This window comes from Sinocyclocheilus anshuiensis, unplaced genomic scaffold, assembly GCF_001515605.1.
Source record: "Sinocyclocheilus anshuiensis isolate Anshui unplaced genomic scaffold, SAMN03320099.WGS_v1.1 scaffold1540, whole genome shotgun sequence".
Classification (NCBI taxonomy): Eukaryota; Metazoa; Chordata; class Actinopteri; order Cypriniformes; family Cyprinidae; genus Sinocyclocheilus; species Sinocyclocheilus anshuiensis.
In genome coordinates, this window is record NW_015558654.1 from 534,763 (window position 1) to 550,285 (window position 15,523).

At 36.9% G+C, this 15,523-nt stretch overlaps 1 protein-coding gene across 9 annotated transcripts in view; it reads right to left on the minus strand.

Moving 5' to 3' along the window:
- dst (dystonin) overlaps positions 1-15,523 on the minus strand; it is a 171,392-nt gene that overhangs the window by 153,563 nt on the left and 2,306 nt on the right. For 7 of the 9 annotated variants that reach the window (XM_016477159.1, XM_016477158.1, XM_016477160.1 and 4 more), the window contains exon 4: positions 9,333-9,546. In XM_016477159.1, the coding sequence (XP_016332645.1) occupies positions 9,333-9,546 (214 nt within the window). Of the gene's footprint in view, positions 1-7,628; positions 7,964-9,332; positions 9,547-9,789; positions 10,003-15,523 lie in introns of those variants that run through there. The other 2 variants (XM_016477162.1, XM_016477163.1) reach the window with 2 other exon arrangements.

Below are 15,523 nucleotides of genomic sequence, written 5' to 3' on the forward strand. Positions count from 1 at the left end.
ATCTACTGACTCAGAGACGGGGCACCCCTTGGCACCCGCATCCGGACCTCTGGAAACTTAATGTCTGGTCCCTGAACGGGACGCGGAGGTTCTAAGTGACCTACCCCAAGAGGTAGTGACACCATCACTTCAGCTCCGTTCCCTCCTTCAGGGAACGAGGGTTACCATACGTAACCCGAGACGTTCTGTAGTTTATTAAAAGTTTATTAATTCTGAACCATTAATAAAAGTGTGTCCATATTGCACCAAAATGTGACACTGCACTCCCTTGGGTCCGCAGCAACACACCCGCCACACGTGAAGTCGATTGGATGAACGGTTCTCGACCATAAATAGAACGCAGCAGCAGTTTACTGTCGGGAATTTGTCACGCCACGCCGCGCCACATCCAGTGTAGACAGCATAATAGTAGCGGTCAACCGATATATCGCCATGCCCGATATATCGGCCGATATTTGGCACTTTTCAAATATCGGCATCGGCCGATAAGCTTTTCTGGTTGGCCGATGTGTTCGAGGCGGGACGTTTATTTTGACGGCGCAGCAGACTTTTATTTTGATGGCGCTGAGTGAACGCCAGCGCCTGAGCGCACACTGCTCACATTCTCCCTCTTGTAGCGAACAAGAGGGAGAATGTGAGCAGTGTCGTCGTTCAGTTCTGTCTAATATGGATAGAAGTCTATCTAATAATCAGATAGAACTGTTAAACAAAGGAATTAAAATGTATACAAAAAAAGTATTATAACGATTGCTTTAATATTATTAGTAACAGAAAGGCAAACATTATAATACTTTCTCATTTGCCATCAGCATTCAGCAAATACGCATTTATATCATTTAAACAAATCTTTGAATGACTGATGAACATTTAATTTCACAAACCTTGCAGACTTAGTCGAATCTAGTTGAAGTGTGCATTTGTATCCTACATGATCGCGTGTTCTCTGGGTGACGGTCGGTCTGTGTGAATTGAATGCCGACAGGAGGAGAGTTCTGCTTGACTGGAAACGCGCGATCGACAAACTTTAAACTAGTGATTTCAAATTATGCTGCGCTTTATGCATTGCCCGCTGTCATATTCATGTAATTTTCATTGCATGCTGTATGTAAAATGAGTGTTACCTTGGCTTTATTTGAAAAAAAAAAAAAAAAAAAAAAGTCTGCGCCTATTGACTTCTAAAGTATAAGTACGTTTATTTTACACAATTATTTTTAATCCATTTTCAAATTATTTAACATTTCTTAACTATAAATGAAAATAAATAAAATTATATCGGCTTTATATTGGCCACCCTGCTTTCCAAGATATCGGCATCGGCTGTCAAAAAACCCATATCGGTCGACCACTACATAATAGGTTCTATTGTATTTTGTCGCGGCGCGGCGTCCGGTGTAGACACAGTGTTGAGAGAAGAATATGTTCAGCCCTCTCCCTCCGAAGCTTAGAATATTCGGAGTTGATTACTACCGAAGCTTCGAAGCTCAAAAAATGGTATTCAGACCAGCCCTACTACTATATGACCTAGTAGCAATTTATTTGATGTGTATTGGCACAATAATTAAATCCATCTGACCTGGTTAAATGCCATTTGTCCTGGTACTGAGCGTATGAACTAAATACACCACAGCTCTGTGTTTCACCAAGGCGTGATTGGATACTACACACTGAAAAAAGTTTTTCGAGCAGTACTTCATCCAATTAATAATTTGTCTTTCAATTAAATTTACCATTATTTGTTTTATTTTCAAGTAATATTTTTTTAGTTCAAAACATTGATAAATATAAATATTTTTCATTAAGCGCTCAACTAAGACATATTTGTTTTGACGAATGTAAAATATCAAGGTTAGATTAACTAACTTAATTATTATTAAGTTTATATCATGACCATGCCTCCTCACACTGGTGCTGCGAGTCCGTTAACGACACCATTTTGTCACTGTGTGATTGTGTGTGAATTCAACGAGCTGTGGATGAGAAGGTGGAAACTTTGTTTTAGATAAGTTAGTTGTATGGACGTTATTTTCCGCCATTTACCTTTTATTGCTCTTTCTTTTCCTCCAGAGACTGTGATCGGCGAAAACTGTTGTTTGTCTAAACGACGGGTCATCCGTTAGCTAGCTAGTTTTCTCACGCGCCTGCAGCGGACAAAACCGCACTTGAACCCCGGACCAGCGAGTTCGACTGAGATTATTTTCGTCTTTTCCTTTTTCTTTTTCACTCGATGTTGTTTATGAGGACTGTAAGTTAATTTTACTCATACAGCAGCTGCGATTGCAGCGGAGGAGAGACGATGGTGGCGTTAATATGGTGAGTGCAATAATTTAACGACATGGCTGTTGTTTGAAAGAGTACGTTTAAATTAATTAACGGTATAAATACAAAAACGGATGAATATACTTCTGTCTAGGTTCAGAGCGCTCTTAAGAAGAAATGGAAGAGATGCTTTGGAAGTGTAAGTATGGCCCTCATAACTGTGAAAAGAGAGCACAGCTAACATTATATAAACATTAGCCCCCGGATTCACAGGCCAGTCTCAGACTAAAATGCATATTCAAGCTGTCTTAACTGAAAATATCTTGTACTGACACAATTCAAATTACTTTATGCACTAAAATGTACACTTATGCCACCTCACAGCAAAACTCCAGAGCAGCAGTATGTCATGTGGGTTAACTGAGACCAGTTCTGAGGAGGATCACTTTATTGACTGGCACACTGCACATTAAATGTAAACCCTTAAATCAGATGCCCTTATAAAGACTGTAACTTTAATGTTTGCTCTTCACAGAAAAGTTGTCAACGACAAACCTGACATCACCCAAAAGGCCAGCTCTTTTTACAAGTGCATTCATCCCATGTTCATCCCATTTTATAAGTGCATTCATCCCATGTTGTATTTGCCATAATTACAAGATTACAACTTGGAAAAAGAATTCATGTCCTTGTAGAACTCATAATTGCCATCTGTAATCTGGGAATTTTCTGAGAGCTTCTATTTGTACCACGTGACCACTGTACCTGACTGCTGCAGATTAATTTAGGCATTGATAGTGTTGCCATAGAAACGCACAGTTCCCGGTCCAAGGACATGAACAGCTCTAAGTAGAACATGGTGTGAACACATCATATGATCTTGAGTATTTGACAACAGCATTATCTAACTGACTTGATAATGTCTTTATCGATCTGTTTCTTCCTGTTAGGATGCAGCTGACAAGACAGACTCCAGTAAGACTCCTCAGCGTTGATTAAGCAAGTCCACAGCTAACCCATCTAGAGTGGTTATCATCTTGGAAGAACACTTTGTAATGGATGAACCGACCAATCTCAGGCCTTCTATGTCCATTTTTTCAGACTGATTTATGCTCTGCACCTGGACTAAGTATGAAAAAAGCACTTTATATTTTATTCAGCAGGTAATGCTCAACCTCGGAAAAGGTGGGTTAGCACCTAAAACTCAGAGTGGAATAAAACCATAAAGTTTTGATGCCGTTTGTTGTGATTCTGAGATTAACTGTTTTATGTTAGTTTGTTAAACTAGTTTTTTCATGTTTCATGGGGAAATATTTTCAGATAAAAAATTTATGTTTTTTGTTTTTAAATTAACATTTGGAATTTAATTCAAATAAAACAGAAAATTGCATGAATGTTCCTTTATTTGTTTGCTTTTTTCTTAATTTTCTAGTTTAACAAATTGGAAAAATAAAACAACTGATATAGATTTAACTTGGAAATTACACTGAAAAAAAATGTTTCATTCAACCAGTTAAAAAAATGTAGGATAATGATTCACATCTATATTTTTTAACTTGAGCCAACGAAAAATAAATAACTTGCCCTAAACAATATTTTCTATGTCTATGAAAACTATAAAAATAAATTTCTTAAATGAGAATTTTTGTTTTGATTACATCTATATTTTTTTGTTTGGATCAAAAATAGAATTTAAATTAATTGACTTTCTTCAACAAGAAAAATATACTTTGTGCCAAGTTTTATAAAATAGTTTTAATAGACATAGAAAATATTGTTTAGGGCAAGTTATTTATTTTTCATTGGCTCAAGTTAAAAAATATAGATGTGAATCATTACCCTACATTTTTTTTTTTTTTGGATGAATGAAACATTTTTTTCAGTGCAGATAATAAGAGCAAGAACTATTGGCTCTTTTGAGCAAAGCAGTTCTCTGAAATTCTACAATACTCTAATCATCACAATAATATGGTTTACCCAGACAAAACAGCATGTAATCACCAGAAAGGGCTAATATTTCAAATCCTCTGGTTACTTTTCTTCTCTGGTGTTCATCCACATAAGAACTCAATCAAGTAATAACAAAAGCCTTATAAAAACAGTCCACAGTGACAAGCGGATGTAAAGCATCGGTTTCTTTGTACACTACAGTACCTTTAGAATTTCATGAAAGAGCTTCTTACCTTAATAGAAAGGACACTGGAGCTCCAAAGAAAAATGAGAGACTCACCCACTCTTGAGTAAATCTTGAGCTTTCTTAGCCACACAATGTTAAAATAACACAAGGGCTTATGTCATTTCTGGTCTTCACCTGTTAGTACACTGTACGCGATGGTAACTGTGCACGACCCCGAAGCAGCTCGCATGTTCCAGTCTCACATTCACAGGCCTATTGAAATGTGCGCATTTGGGTCCCGTTCAAAAGTACAAGATTAAGACATTTTGAAAGGAACCGATTGAATCTGATCTAAGATGAAACGCTCTGGTTTACAAGAACACCACTACAAAAAAAAAAACTCTGCTTGTGTGTTATTACCTTTAATATCCAATTAGCCGGGTATTGTACCCAGTGCTTCTTACCTCGAAACCCAAAACAAACTAAATTCCACAAAGTAACTGGACACTAACCTAGACGTCAACCATTACCTGTATGTTTAAGCACCTGCCAATCAAAATGATTTCTATATTTTTGATGACAAATGTTTACAGTAAATTAATCATTACTGCAACAATGAAAACATAACATGCTTTATGGAAAAAATTGTAAAAAATAATTCATTATTATTATTATTTTGTATTATTATTATTATCCAATATTTGTTTAATTGCTCCATATTAATACAGTTTTTTGTATGATACTTTACACATTAAGTGATTTTTAATGATTGTTTTATTCCTGCTACAGATTTATATTTAAAAAAATTATTTTGATATATTTCAAATGTATTGTTCCCCTCCCCCTCCTATATAAAGGTACATTGAGTGCTTTAAATTATGAGTAACTCAACAGTTTCAATGTATCTTCCCCAGCACTGAGCCCTTCCTACCCACTCAGTCCTGCATAACATACATTGAGCATGAGCGTTCACTATAGGGCTAAAGAGAGACATTTAGCATAAGAGAAACAAGAGGCAGACCGTCTATGTGAAGAGCTTTTGTTCTGAGAACAGCTCCAGCAGTGTTACTGTATAACTCTACAGAGCTGGACGTCGCTTCCAGGAATGTTTCCACCAAACATAAATTTTATCATTGTCCATAGTTCCCACTCTCTGGAGAACTCCAGACAAGCGGAGTAAAGAGCACAATAGACATGGATGGCTTTTAATATCGTTTTGAATTTTATGGATCTGTACTTTATAAAAAGTGCAGCTGGCTTCATATTTTTAAGCATAAGCATGGAATATTCTGGTGATGATTCTAGAGGAAGGACATTCAGAGCATCACAGTTTCCAGTGTCTTTGAAGGCATTGTCACACGGTTAAAAAGTCATTCTTACAGGAAGAACTAAAACCGGACTCAATATGAGGCAGTATGCGTCATGAACTTATTCAACAGAGAATAAAGCATCATGTTTAATTCAAAGGAAATGCTTATCTTTAATATATATATGTGAAGTTTATCATTTTCTTGACTAAACTGTTCTCTAAACACAAGACATCATGTAGATGGCTTGTTAATCTCCCTTAAAGCAAAAAGACTGCTTATGAAAGATTCCTTTCAGACAGTGTTGAAAACGCATACTTCAATGACAACCTCATTGTAGATGTAACATAAATTAAAGCACATGACACACAGGTGCAGCGCTATATATTGATTATATGCACAATACATTCAGAATATCACACTGGTTTTGATGTGATGACTTATAAGAGAAATATAAGGTTTCAGCAGAAAATGATTCATTTCTGTGTATCAATCAGTTCGATCAGTTAGAATTCAAAAAGCGATTTATTCCCATCATAACTCAAAAAACATTCCCACGGAGCATTTTCCATGCATTACAATGTCTTATTAAAACTATACGTCAATATTGTTCATAACTTAGCATTCTTAAAATGCTGCATATAAACGAAATGATTAAATGTCATTCTTAGGTTTTTGTTTTGTGCAACTGACTGTGGAATCATTAATAAAATCATTCTTTTAAAGTCATTTGTAATTACATGCTCAATTAGTGCCAAAAGAGTGAAAAACACTGAGGTATATTCTTTACACCTTGATTATTTTCTAACTGTGCTTGTTGGCACCCAGACATGTTTATAGTGACCAATAAACTAGCTCTGATAACCTCTGGCCTCAAGTCAAACACTCCTGACAGCCAGAACAAAAGCGGTTTTTAACGAGACGTGGCCTACACCTAGACTGATTCCAGAAAATCAGGAATGTTTGGGTGTTTTCAACTGTGTGCATCAACCCACTAATGCAATTTAAACTTCATTTTTCAAAACAATCACACATTCTGATTAATAACAACTGTTTTGCCACCATGGTTTTATGCACTTAAATGTTAACAAAACTGTAGTACGCTCTGTAGAAAATAAACAAATCTATGATAATAAGAACTTATTTATCAAGCATATTGCCTTGAGAAAGCAAAAATCACAGAATCAGAGTGACCCTTCTCATATGACTGCAGCAGCTTCACTCACACACACACACACACACTCACACACACACACATACACACACACACACACACACACTGTTGAGCTTTTCCACAGCTGACTGTTAGCTTATGATACCCAACAGCTGATAGACGATCTGCTGCTCTGCTTGAGCTACAAATCACCAAAAACAACACATCAGCTTCACCTGAATACTCAACGCTCATTCAATGGGGAAAATTTATTTCCGTGCATTTATATATTTCCCTAAACATGCATGTTGCAGAAACAGGCTGACTGGCAGGATGATGCTGAGAAGAAAATAACATCCCTAAGCCAGGACTAGTGATCCAAATGGCTGGAAGCCACTGTAGGTGCATGAGGGGAGATGCATTTAGAGCAGACATGAAGGATGGGACAACACCACAGACAGATGTAGACGACCAATCAAATCAGAATTTCACAATGGGCTTATATAACAAACATCTAATGCAATCATCTGAACACACAAACAGAACAATATTTCTACACGATCTGTCAGATAGACAAAAATAAAGGGGTTTTGTCTTACTGTAACAAGCTTATTCAATTTGTCACATCAGGTCAGCAAATCTGCCAGCAAGTAAACGGTTTCCGTTCAGTAACCAATGAAACAATGTATGTATTAATGTAAGCATGAATCACGCTGATGCTCTGACACCGTTAACCGTCTCGCTGCCGAAGCAAATTTTTAATTGAACAAGCGGTCAAACCTGAGTCATTCTTTACCTTTATATTTCTCAAGCACGTCCTCGTACGCCTGGAGATACTCCAATTCGTCGGCGAGCATATACGGAGCCGGTCCGTAGCGGGCCATTGGCGGAGCGGTCGAGGCTGGTCATTTACCGGCCGCACTGGCGAAGTGAAGCCTGACCGATCAGCGCCTCTGCTCCGTTACCGGCGACGCCCTGCGTCCCCTCCCAGATCCGCCAACCGGCCAATGAGCGCGACTTCAGCCGCTTCAGCCGTGCGCCGGTGAGAGGGGATCCGCGACTGTCCTTCACTGCATCCCAGCAAACGCCAATAGGTTCTTCAAAATAATACCAGTTGTCACGATATGCCGTTTTGCGTGCTTTATTTAACGCTGCTACTCTTCCTGACACTGTTCATGTGTGGTCAGCATTCATCTGGAATGCTATATATAGGCTATATACAGTATATATCACATGTCAGACTACATGAAGGGGATAATGTGTCATGCACAGTCATCCTCTATTTTAGAGGCACATGCTGGTGGTCACCGCTGCCATGTGTCTGCAAGCGTGCTCTCCAAGGTCCTAAAACCGGAGCATTCCCGTCCTCGCGTTTGCAACGGGAACATGATGGCGCTGCGCTCCATGAACACAACTCTCTCTTTATTACAGGACAAACAACATCTTCCCAAGCAGATGCCGACCAATCTCAACTTTTATAATACTAAACACCATGCAGCTCTGCTTTATATTGATGTTTCTTTTTTTTTTTACAATGCTTTACAAGTTATTCTATTTGTAGGGTAAAGCCTAATGTGTTATTATTGTTCTATAAAACCATTAAAAGAAAAATGATTTATCATAGAAATAAATATCATGCAACTGCCAAATGATGAACTGCAGGCTGTTTGTGCACACTCTCTAGGGGAAGAAAAGGTACAAAACCTGTCACTAACATACCATTTAGGTACTAATTTGTATGCTATGTATTAATATGTACCTATAAGATACTAGTATGCATTTTTAGAGGTAAATATGGTACAAAAGTGTACCTTTTGAAATGATACCACCCCAGTCACAGCGTTTGTACCTTTTTCTTCTGAGTCTGTGTATATAGGCTATAGAGATAGATAGATAGATAGATAGATAGATTAGATAGATAGATAGATAGATAGATAGATAGATAGATAGAATAAAAACAAATATTTTGGCATATTATTATGGCATGTGATACTGCCATCTGGTTCTCATGTTGAATAGGTCATAATGCTACAGAAGCCTCTCATTCCAGAGCAGGACAACATGCACATTACAGACTGCTGATTCATCTTTCAGCCTTGAGCTTTTAAAAACAACTCTGACTTCCAGCTACCGTTTCACAGCAGTTTCACAGTGCATCAGAGGCAACTTAACGCTCATTATTTTTCTTATGATGATGCCCTGCAGATTTTAGGCAGATGTAAGGAGCAGGTGTTTCTGGTGCAAGACATTTAAAGCACATGATCAGGACCACCCATTAGACAACTCAAGTTCCAATGCCTTTTTTAAATACTTTCTTAAAACCCAAACAACGTGAATTCTTCATCGCTTATTATTTATCCAACTCTGCATTTGTACGTGTAGTTCACTGACTGCTGCTTGATCAAACAGCAAACGACAGGCCTCGTCATTTTCTCTGCAAGAGCCTAATGAATGGACGTGCGTGGCTGCAGTGAGACTGGGATATATTTTGGATTCCTACCTGCGATTCTGAGCACCGCTCTCTCGGCAGGATCCAGCACGGATCCTCCCTGGATCTTCCGCTTCGAGCGCTCGTGTCTGGGTAAATTCCACGGTAACGTGTCCCCCGGTGCCGGCGACACCGACCCAGATTTCACACTGTACTCTTCATCATCGGAGAAATCTATCGATGAAGACATAGAACAGCGCAGGGACGCGTTCCCAGACACGGAGCTCTGTGTGAAGAGACAATAGAAAGGCAATAAATCGCGTATTCAGCACAGGAGCGCAAATAAAAACAGCGCTGCGAGCGAAAGCGACACCGTTATAGCACCATCACTGCGTTCACAACAGACCGAGATTAAAGACGCATCTGCTCTTTGCAAATAAGACTCAAATTATCAGAGATCAAGAATAAAACAAAACCCCATCAGGATGAATCGCATGTGGCTCCCCCGCCAGGACAAGGCAACACTCACCGCGGTGTACATCTCTAAAGGATGGGCAGAGATCCTACTTCCACTTGTTATTTACATCCGGCGATGTCATTTTGGATAGAACCACACCCTTGTGGCGGTAATTCCGTCGCGTGTCGCCCGGTTTGATCCAAAGCTTGAAATGGTGCGAAATCCCCCAGAGACAGACAGAGAGAGCATACAAACCCACGGCGTCACCATGCACTGACACGCGCAGACTAGAACCACGGACAGAAGCCAGAGCTTCGCTGAGCTGCTGCGGTGTTACAGCGCCACCACCCTCGCCGCGTCCTCACCAGCTACATGACAGCTACTGCTCTTTCACTTTCTCAACTGCTGAATACCTTATATGTGACCCTGGACCACAAAACCAGTCATAAAGGTCCATTTGATCATCTGAAAGCTGAATAAATAAGCTTTGCATTGATGTATGGTTTGTGAGGATAGGACAATATTTGGCTGAGATACAACTATTTGAAAATCTGGAATCTGAGGGTGCAAAAAAAATCTAAATATTGAGAAAAAGACCTTTTCAGTTGTCCAAATTAAGTCCTTAGAAATGCATATTACTAATCAAAACGTAAGTTTTGATATGTTTACGGTAGGAAATTTACAAAGAAAAAATCTTCATGGAACATGATCTTTACTTAATATCCTAATGATTTTTGGCATAAAAGAAAAACTGATCATCTTGAACCATACAATGTATTGTTGGCTATTGCTACAAATATACCCGTGCTACTGATGACTGCTTTTGGGCTCCAGGGTCACATATACCTAAAAATTTAATTTTGTCACCCCTATTTCATTCGAAATATCAAGACAGTTTTCCCATGGAACACAAAAGGAGAAATTCTGAAGCAATTTAAAATTTTCTGTTGCGTGCAACAACTATGTGTAGCCCTTTAATGAAAATTTAAAAAAAAAAATTATTTCCGCAGCAAAACTTCAATATATTGGTGTCCTGAAACGATATATTCTAAACCAGGGCAAGTTGTTGCATGTTTTATATACTTTTAAACAGTGTTGGGAAGGTTACTTTAGAAATGTAATAGGTTACAGATTATAAATTACCCTATCTAAAATGTAATAAGTAGTGTAACTATTTCAAGTACTTTATTAAAGTAATGTAACTGTTTACATTTGATTACTTTTCTACATTTCTAATGTTTTCAACAAAAATCAGATTTACTTTGAGGTTAAATACAGATTTAAAACCATAAGAAATAGTTTAGTAGCTATGATACTGTTTTTGAAATCATATATTTGCATAGGAAACACTGGCATCTAACAATGCCTTGAAAAACAAACAGTGGTTACAATTTATTTTAAGGTGTCCTTGTTACAGTGTAATTATGCATTTAAGTACTGAGTAATATTAATTAACTACATGCACTTACTGTATAGGGTTAGGATTAGGGTTTGGCTTAGGGTTACTTGCACGTAATTATGCATAATTAATTGTTATTATAATAGTAAGTACATGCAACATGTGTAAGGACACCTTAAAATAAAGTGTTACCAAAACAGTTCATATTAAATAATACATGTACATAAACCCAAATAGGAAATAAACAGGTATCGAAGAAGCATGTGTCCTAAACTCCTGAAACATTGGTGTCTCATATTTTAGAGCAGTCACTGCAATTTATGAAAGAAATCAATTAAATCTGTATGTGGGTGTGTGAAAAAAACTCTGATGTGTTCCCCTTTGTAATCATTAACATTTTCCTAAGTAACTGTAATTTAATTACACAGTTTTTCTCAGTAACTCTATGTGATTACAATAACATTTATTTTGTAATTAAATGACGTAATTTAGTTACATGTAATTAGTCAGGCTACTTCCCAGCACTGCTCTTAAACTAAAGTTTTCAAAAGGGAGTTTTCAATGCAGTGGCATAGAAGAACAATTTTTGGTTCCCCACAGAAGCTTTCTGTGAACAGTTCTTAAAATAAGTGTCAAGAATATTTTAATAATCTGAAGAACATTTTTTCCACTTTTGTGGAAACTTTAGTGCATTTGGAAAGGTCTGTGGATGTTAACGGTTCTTCATGGAACCAGCAAAGCCAATAAATAACTGTTATAACTCTTTTTAAGAGGGTAGGTCATCATTTTCTATGTTTATCCAGCTACAGCTATTTTATAGTTTTGTATGTTGCCCTTCTTCATTTTTGATCTTGGTGAATTGTTATGTTCTTGAAAGGCATTAAAGGGTTAGTTCACCCAAAAATTAAAATTAGGCTGTGTTTTACTCACCCCCGAGGCAACCTAGGTGTATATGACTTTCTTCTTTCAGACGAATCCAGTCGGAGTTATATTAAAAATTGTCTTTGATCTTTTTTAAATATGGTTATTTTTCTTACAAAAATGCATCGATTCGCTACAGGAGGCCTTTGTTCACCCCCCAGAGCCGTGTGAGACACTTTTTTTATGGATGGGCGCTTTTTATTTAACTTATTTTGGACTGATGCACTGCAACACCCGCTGAGTGCCATTAAATAGCTTGAAAGATCAAAGACAATTTTTAATATAACTCCGACTGGATTCGTCTGAAAGAAGAAAGTCATATACACCTAGGATGCCTCGGGGGTGAGTCAAACACAGTCTAATTTTCATTTTTGGGTGAACTAACCCTTTAAATAACCTATATAATACATTTTAAACATACATAGTGTCTTTTTATTATAGTTTTTTATTACTTTAAAAAAAAGTATTTAGCATTAATAAAGGAGTAATGATTTCATCTGAAGTCACTGTGAATAAAAAGGAGGTTCCAAATGTGAAAACGTACTATTCATATTACAAAATATCGGGTATTTGTGCGTGGTAAATGTATCTTGTTAAATGTAATGTGTTGAGCTGTATCTCTTTGCTGTGTAGTCAAAACATTATGTTTTGTTTAAAAAAATAATGATAATAATTTAATTTAAAAAATAACACTACACTTCACTACATATCAATGGAAGTCAGAAGTCTGCCGACTCTCCCTGGTCCCTTCAAACTTTAAGTATGACAACCATGTCAAAGCATGAATGTGAGTTAACAGCTGTGAGGCAAGCGGTCACTGTTAGCCAGACAGCATGTGCTCCAGCAGGGATTGGAAAAAGAAACACAGAATATGGTAAAATATTCAAAACAATACAATACTGGTATGCTTGTTTACATGTTTCCAGATTTACAAAAATGTACTGCTTGGTTGAAGCATTGTAATACTTTAGTTATATGCATGATAACTCATTTCTGTATAATCTGTTTCAGCAAAACGATGTGTCCACACATACCCATTATGTTCTGGATTCAATAAAAAACAGCATATAATATTCATGTAAGGCTTGTGTCTATCATCTGGGTAAATGATTAGCAATATTAACAATGAAATATGTTATTGCAGAGAACTTTCACAGATAATCTGTCAGATACTATATGTGACATTCACATCAAAGTATAGCATAAAGTCTACTTTCACTACCAAAGAAAAATGTAATAATGTAGACATAAAGACACATAAAGAGCAAGAATCTGATGTACAAGAAGAAACATATCACTGTAAAAAATGACCGTGAATTTAACGGTAAAAGACTGTAAAAATGCTACAGTAAAAACCTGTTAAATGGTTAACGGTAAATTCCCCTACTATATACGGTGAAAAACTGTATTGGACATTACATGTATTGGACATTAATTTTACGGTAGTATACCGTTTTTGGAAGTGAAAAAGACTTACAGTGAATAACCGTAAATTGACATTCCCAGAATTCCCTGCATTACATTTCAAATTTGATGTTTTTTTGTTGAAATAACAGTTTCTTCTTAGTTTTTTCTTATCAGTTTTGTATATTAGGGTTGTGTGTTACACCTAATGTTGTTAAATGAATGTTTATTGCATTATTTCAGTTTCATGTGTGTTACCATGATGGTGTTTGGTGTTTGTGTGAATGACACTGTGCACCTTCTATATGTGTTATTATTTTAAAGCTGCTTGTGATGGGCTTTGGTTCATCATGTGATTTTCTCATCACCGCCTGCATTTGGTGGTTATCAGTGTATTACAAAGCTACAAAACAGATTTCAGTACTTCAATAGGTTGGTATATTAACATTATATCAGTTAATGAAAATACGGTATTTAACTGTAAATTTAAGTTAAAACAGTAAAACCTAAAACGTTGCTACCGTATTTTTTTACGGTAAAATTCCGGCAACCACAGCTGCCGGTTTTTTACCGTAAATTTTACCGTAAAATTCTTATGTACAGTATGCAATGCAAAACTTTGTAATACTGAGCATTCTGATGTACTATTATTGATTGTGTCTCCGACAACAAAGTTCAAGTTCTGTTGTAAGGTAATAACATCAGAAGCAGCTTTACAGTATTATTTCTGGGATATTTTTTGAAAATGCTAGACACTCTCAGTGCCTCTCTCACCACTGCAGTGAGATGACATTATCGATCAAACAAAGAGTGCACAACAAAGTTGAGATGGGCACTGCACTTACACAGTATATAGCGGTTTAAAAGGGAGGGCCTATTTCGAAGGAAGGAAGAAGAAATGAGCAGCATGCCGAATTCACATATGCAAAATCACTCTCATCCACATCCTGTTATTCTGAGTATAAATATCACTTACAAAGGGCCTTTGATCGATCACCTTCCTGCCTTTCATAAGAGTCTGGTCAGTCTAAAGTTAACAACGCCCATGTTTCTACTGTTTGAATCAAATAAGTTTCTTTTCTTTTTCCTTTTTTTTTGCCCTGCATTATGTTCCTATGATGTCCACATTACAAAGTGGTTTAAAATCTGGTATTATATCCTAAACATTATGTGTCAGCACTAAAAGATCATGCATTGCATTGACTTTTTTTTTTTTTTTTTTGGTTGAAAATGATAATTTTAAAATAAACAAATGACAACACAAAAATTACCTTTTGGGTCTTTATAATTTACATATGTTCAGAGAATAATTTTTTATTTTTTTTCCCCCAAAGAAGAAATCTTGGTTATCTTTAGAATGATCACCACACCATCAGTAAGAATTTAGGATGCACTTTCACGTTCTCAGGTTTTAACCATTGCAACTCTTGGTCAATCATTGTGGTGTTTATCAATGACTGAGAAACACAAACTGACTTAGCAACTTAAAGTCAATATTAAACTTACATATACATATACAAAATATACATATACAGTAAGTCATATACAGGTTTTCTGTCATTTTTGGAAGGCGAAAAGAGGTCTAGAAGAGATTGGAGCGAGGGATTGAAAAATAGTTGGGCTTTGTAATGGCAACCAAAAATTAAAGTTGATACAGATATGGTGCAGAGGCACAGCCAGGAATTTGGTGCAAGTTTTTATTTTTATTTATTTATTTTTTAAATAATATTGACAGATAAATCACACAAGAATGGCTGTGTATTAAAGGGGTCCTATTATGCTCTTTTACAAAGTCTTGATTTTGTTTTGGGGGTGTACTAGAACAGGCTCTCATACTAGGTTGTTCGAAAAACACATTCTTTTTCACATATTTTACATGATTACAACACCTCTCTCCCCAGTCTGGCATGAATGGCTTGAATAGTTCCTGTATCAAATAAAGGCCCGCCTTCTGAAATATGAAATGTGCTGTGATTGGTTAGCTGGGCCGGTGTGTGTTGCGATTGGTTATTGCGATTGGTTAGCTGGGCCAGTGTGGTTGTGATTGGTTAGCTGGGCCAGTGTGTGCTGTGATCGGTTAGC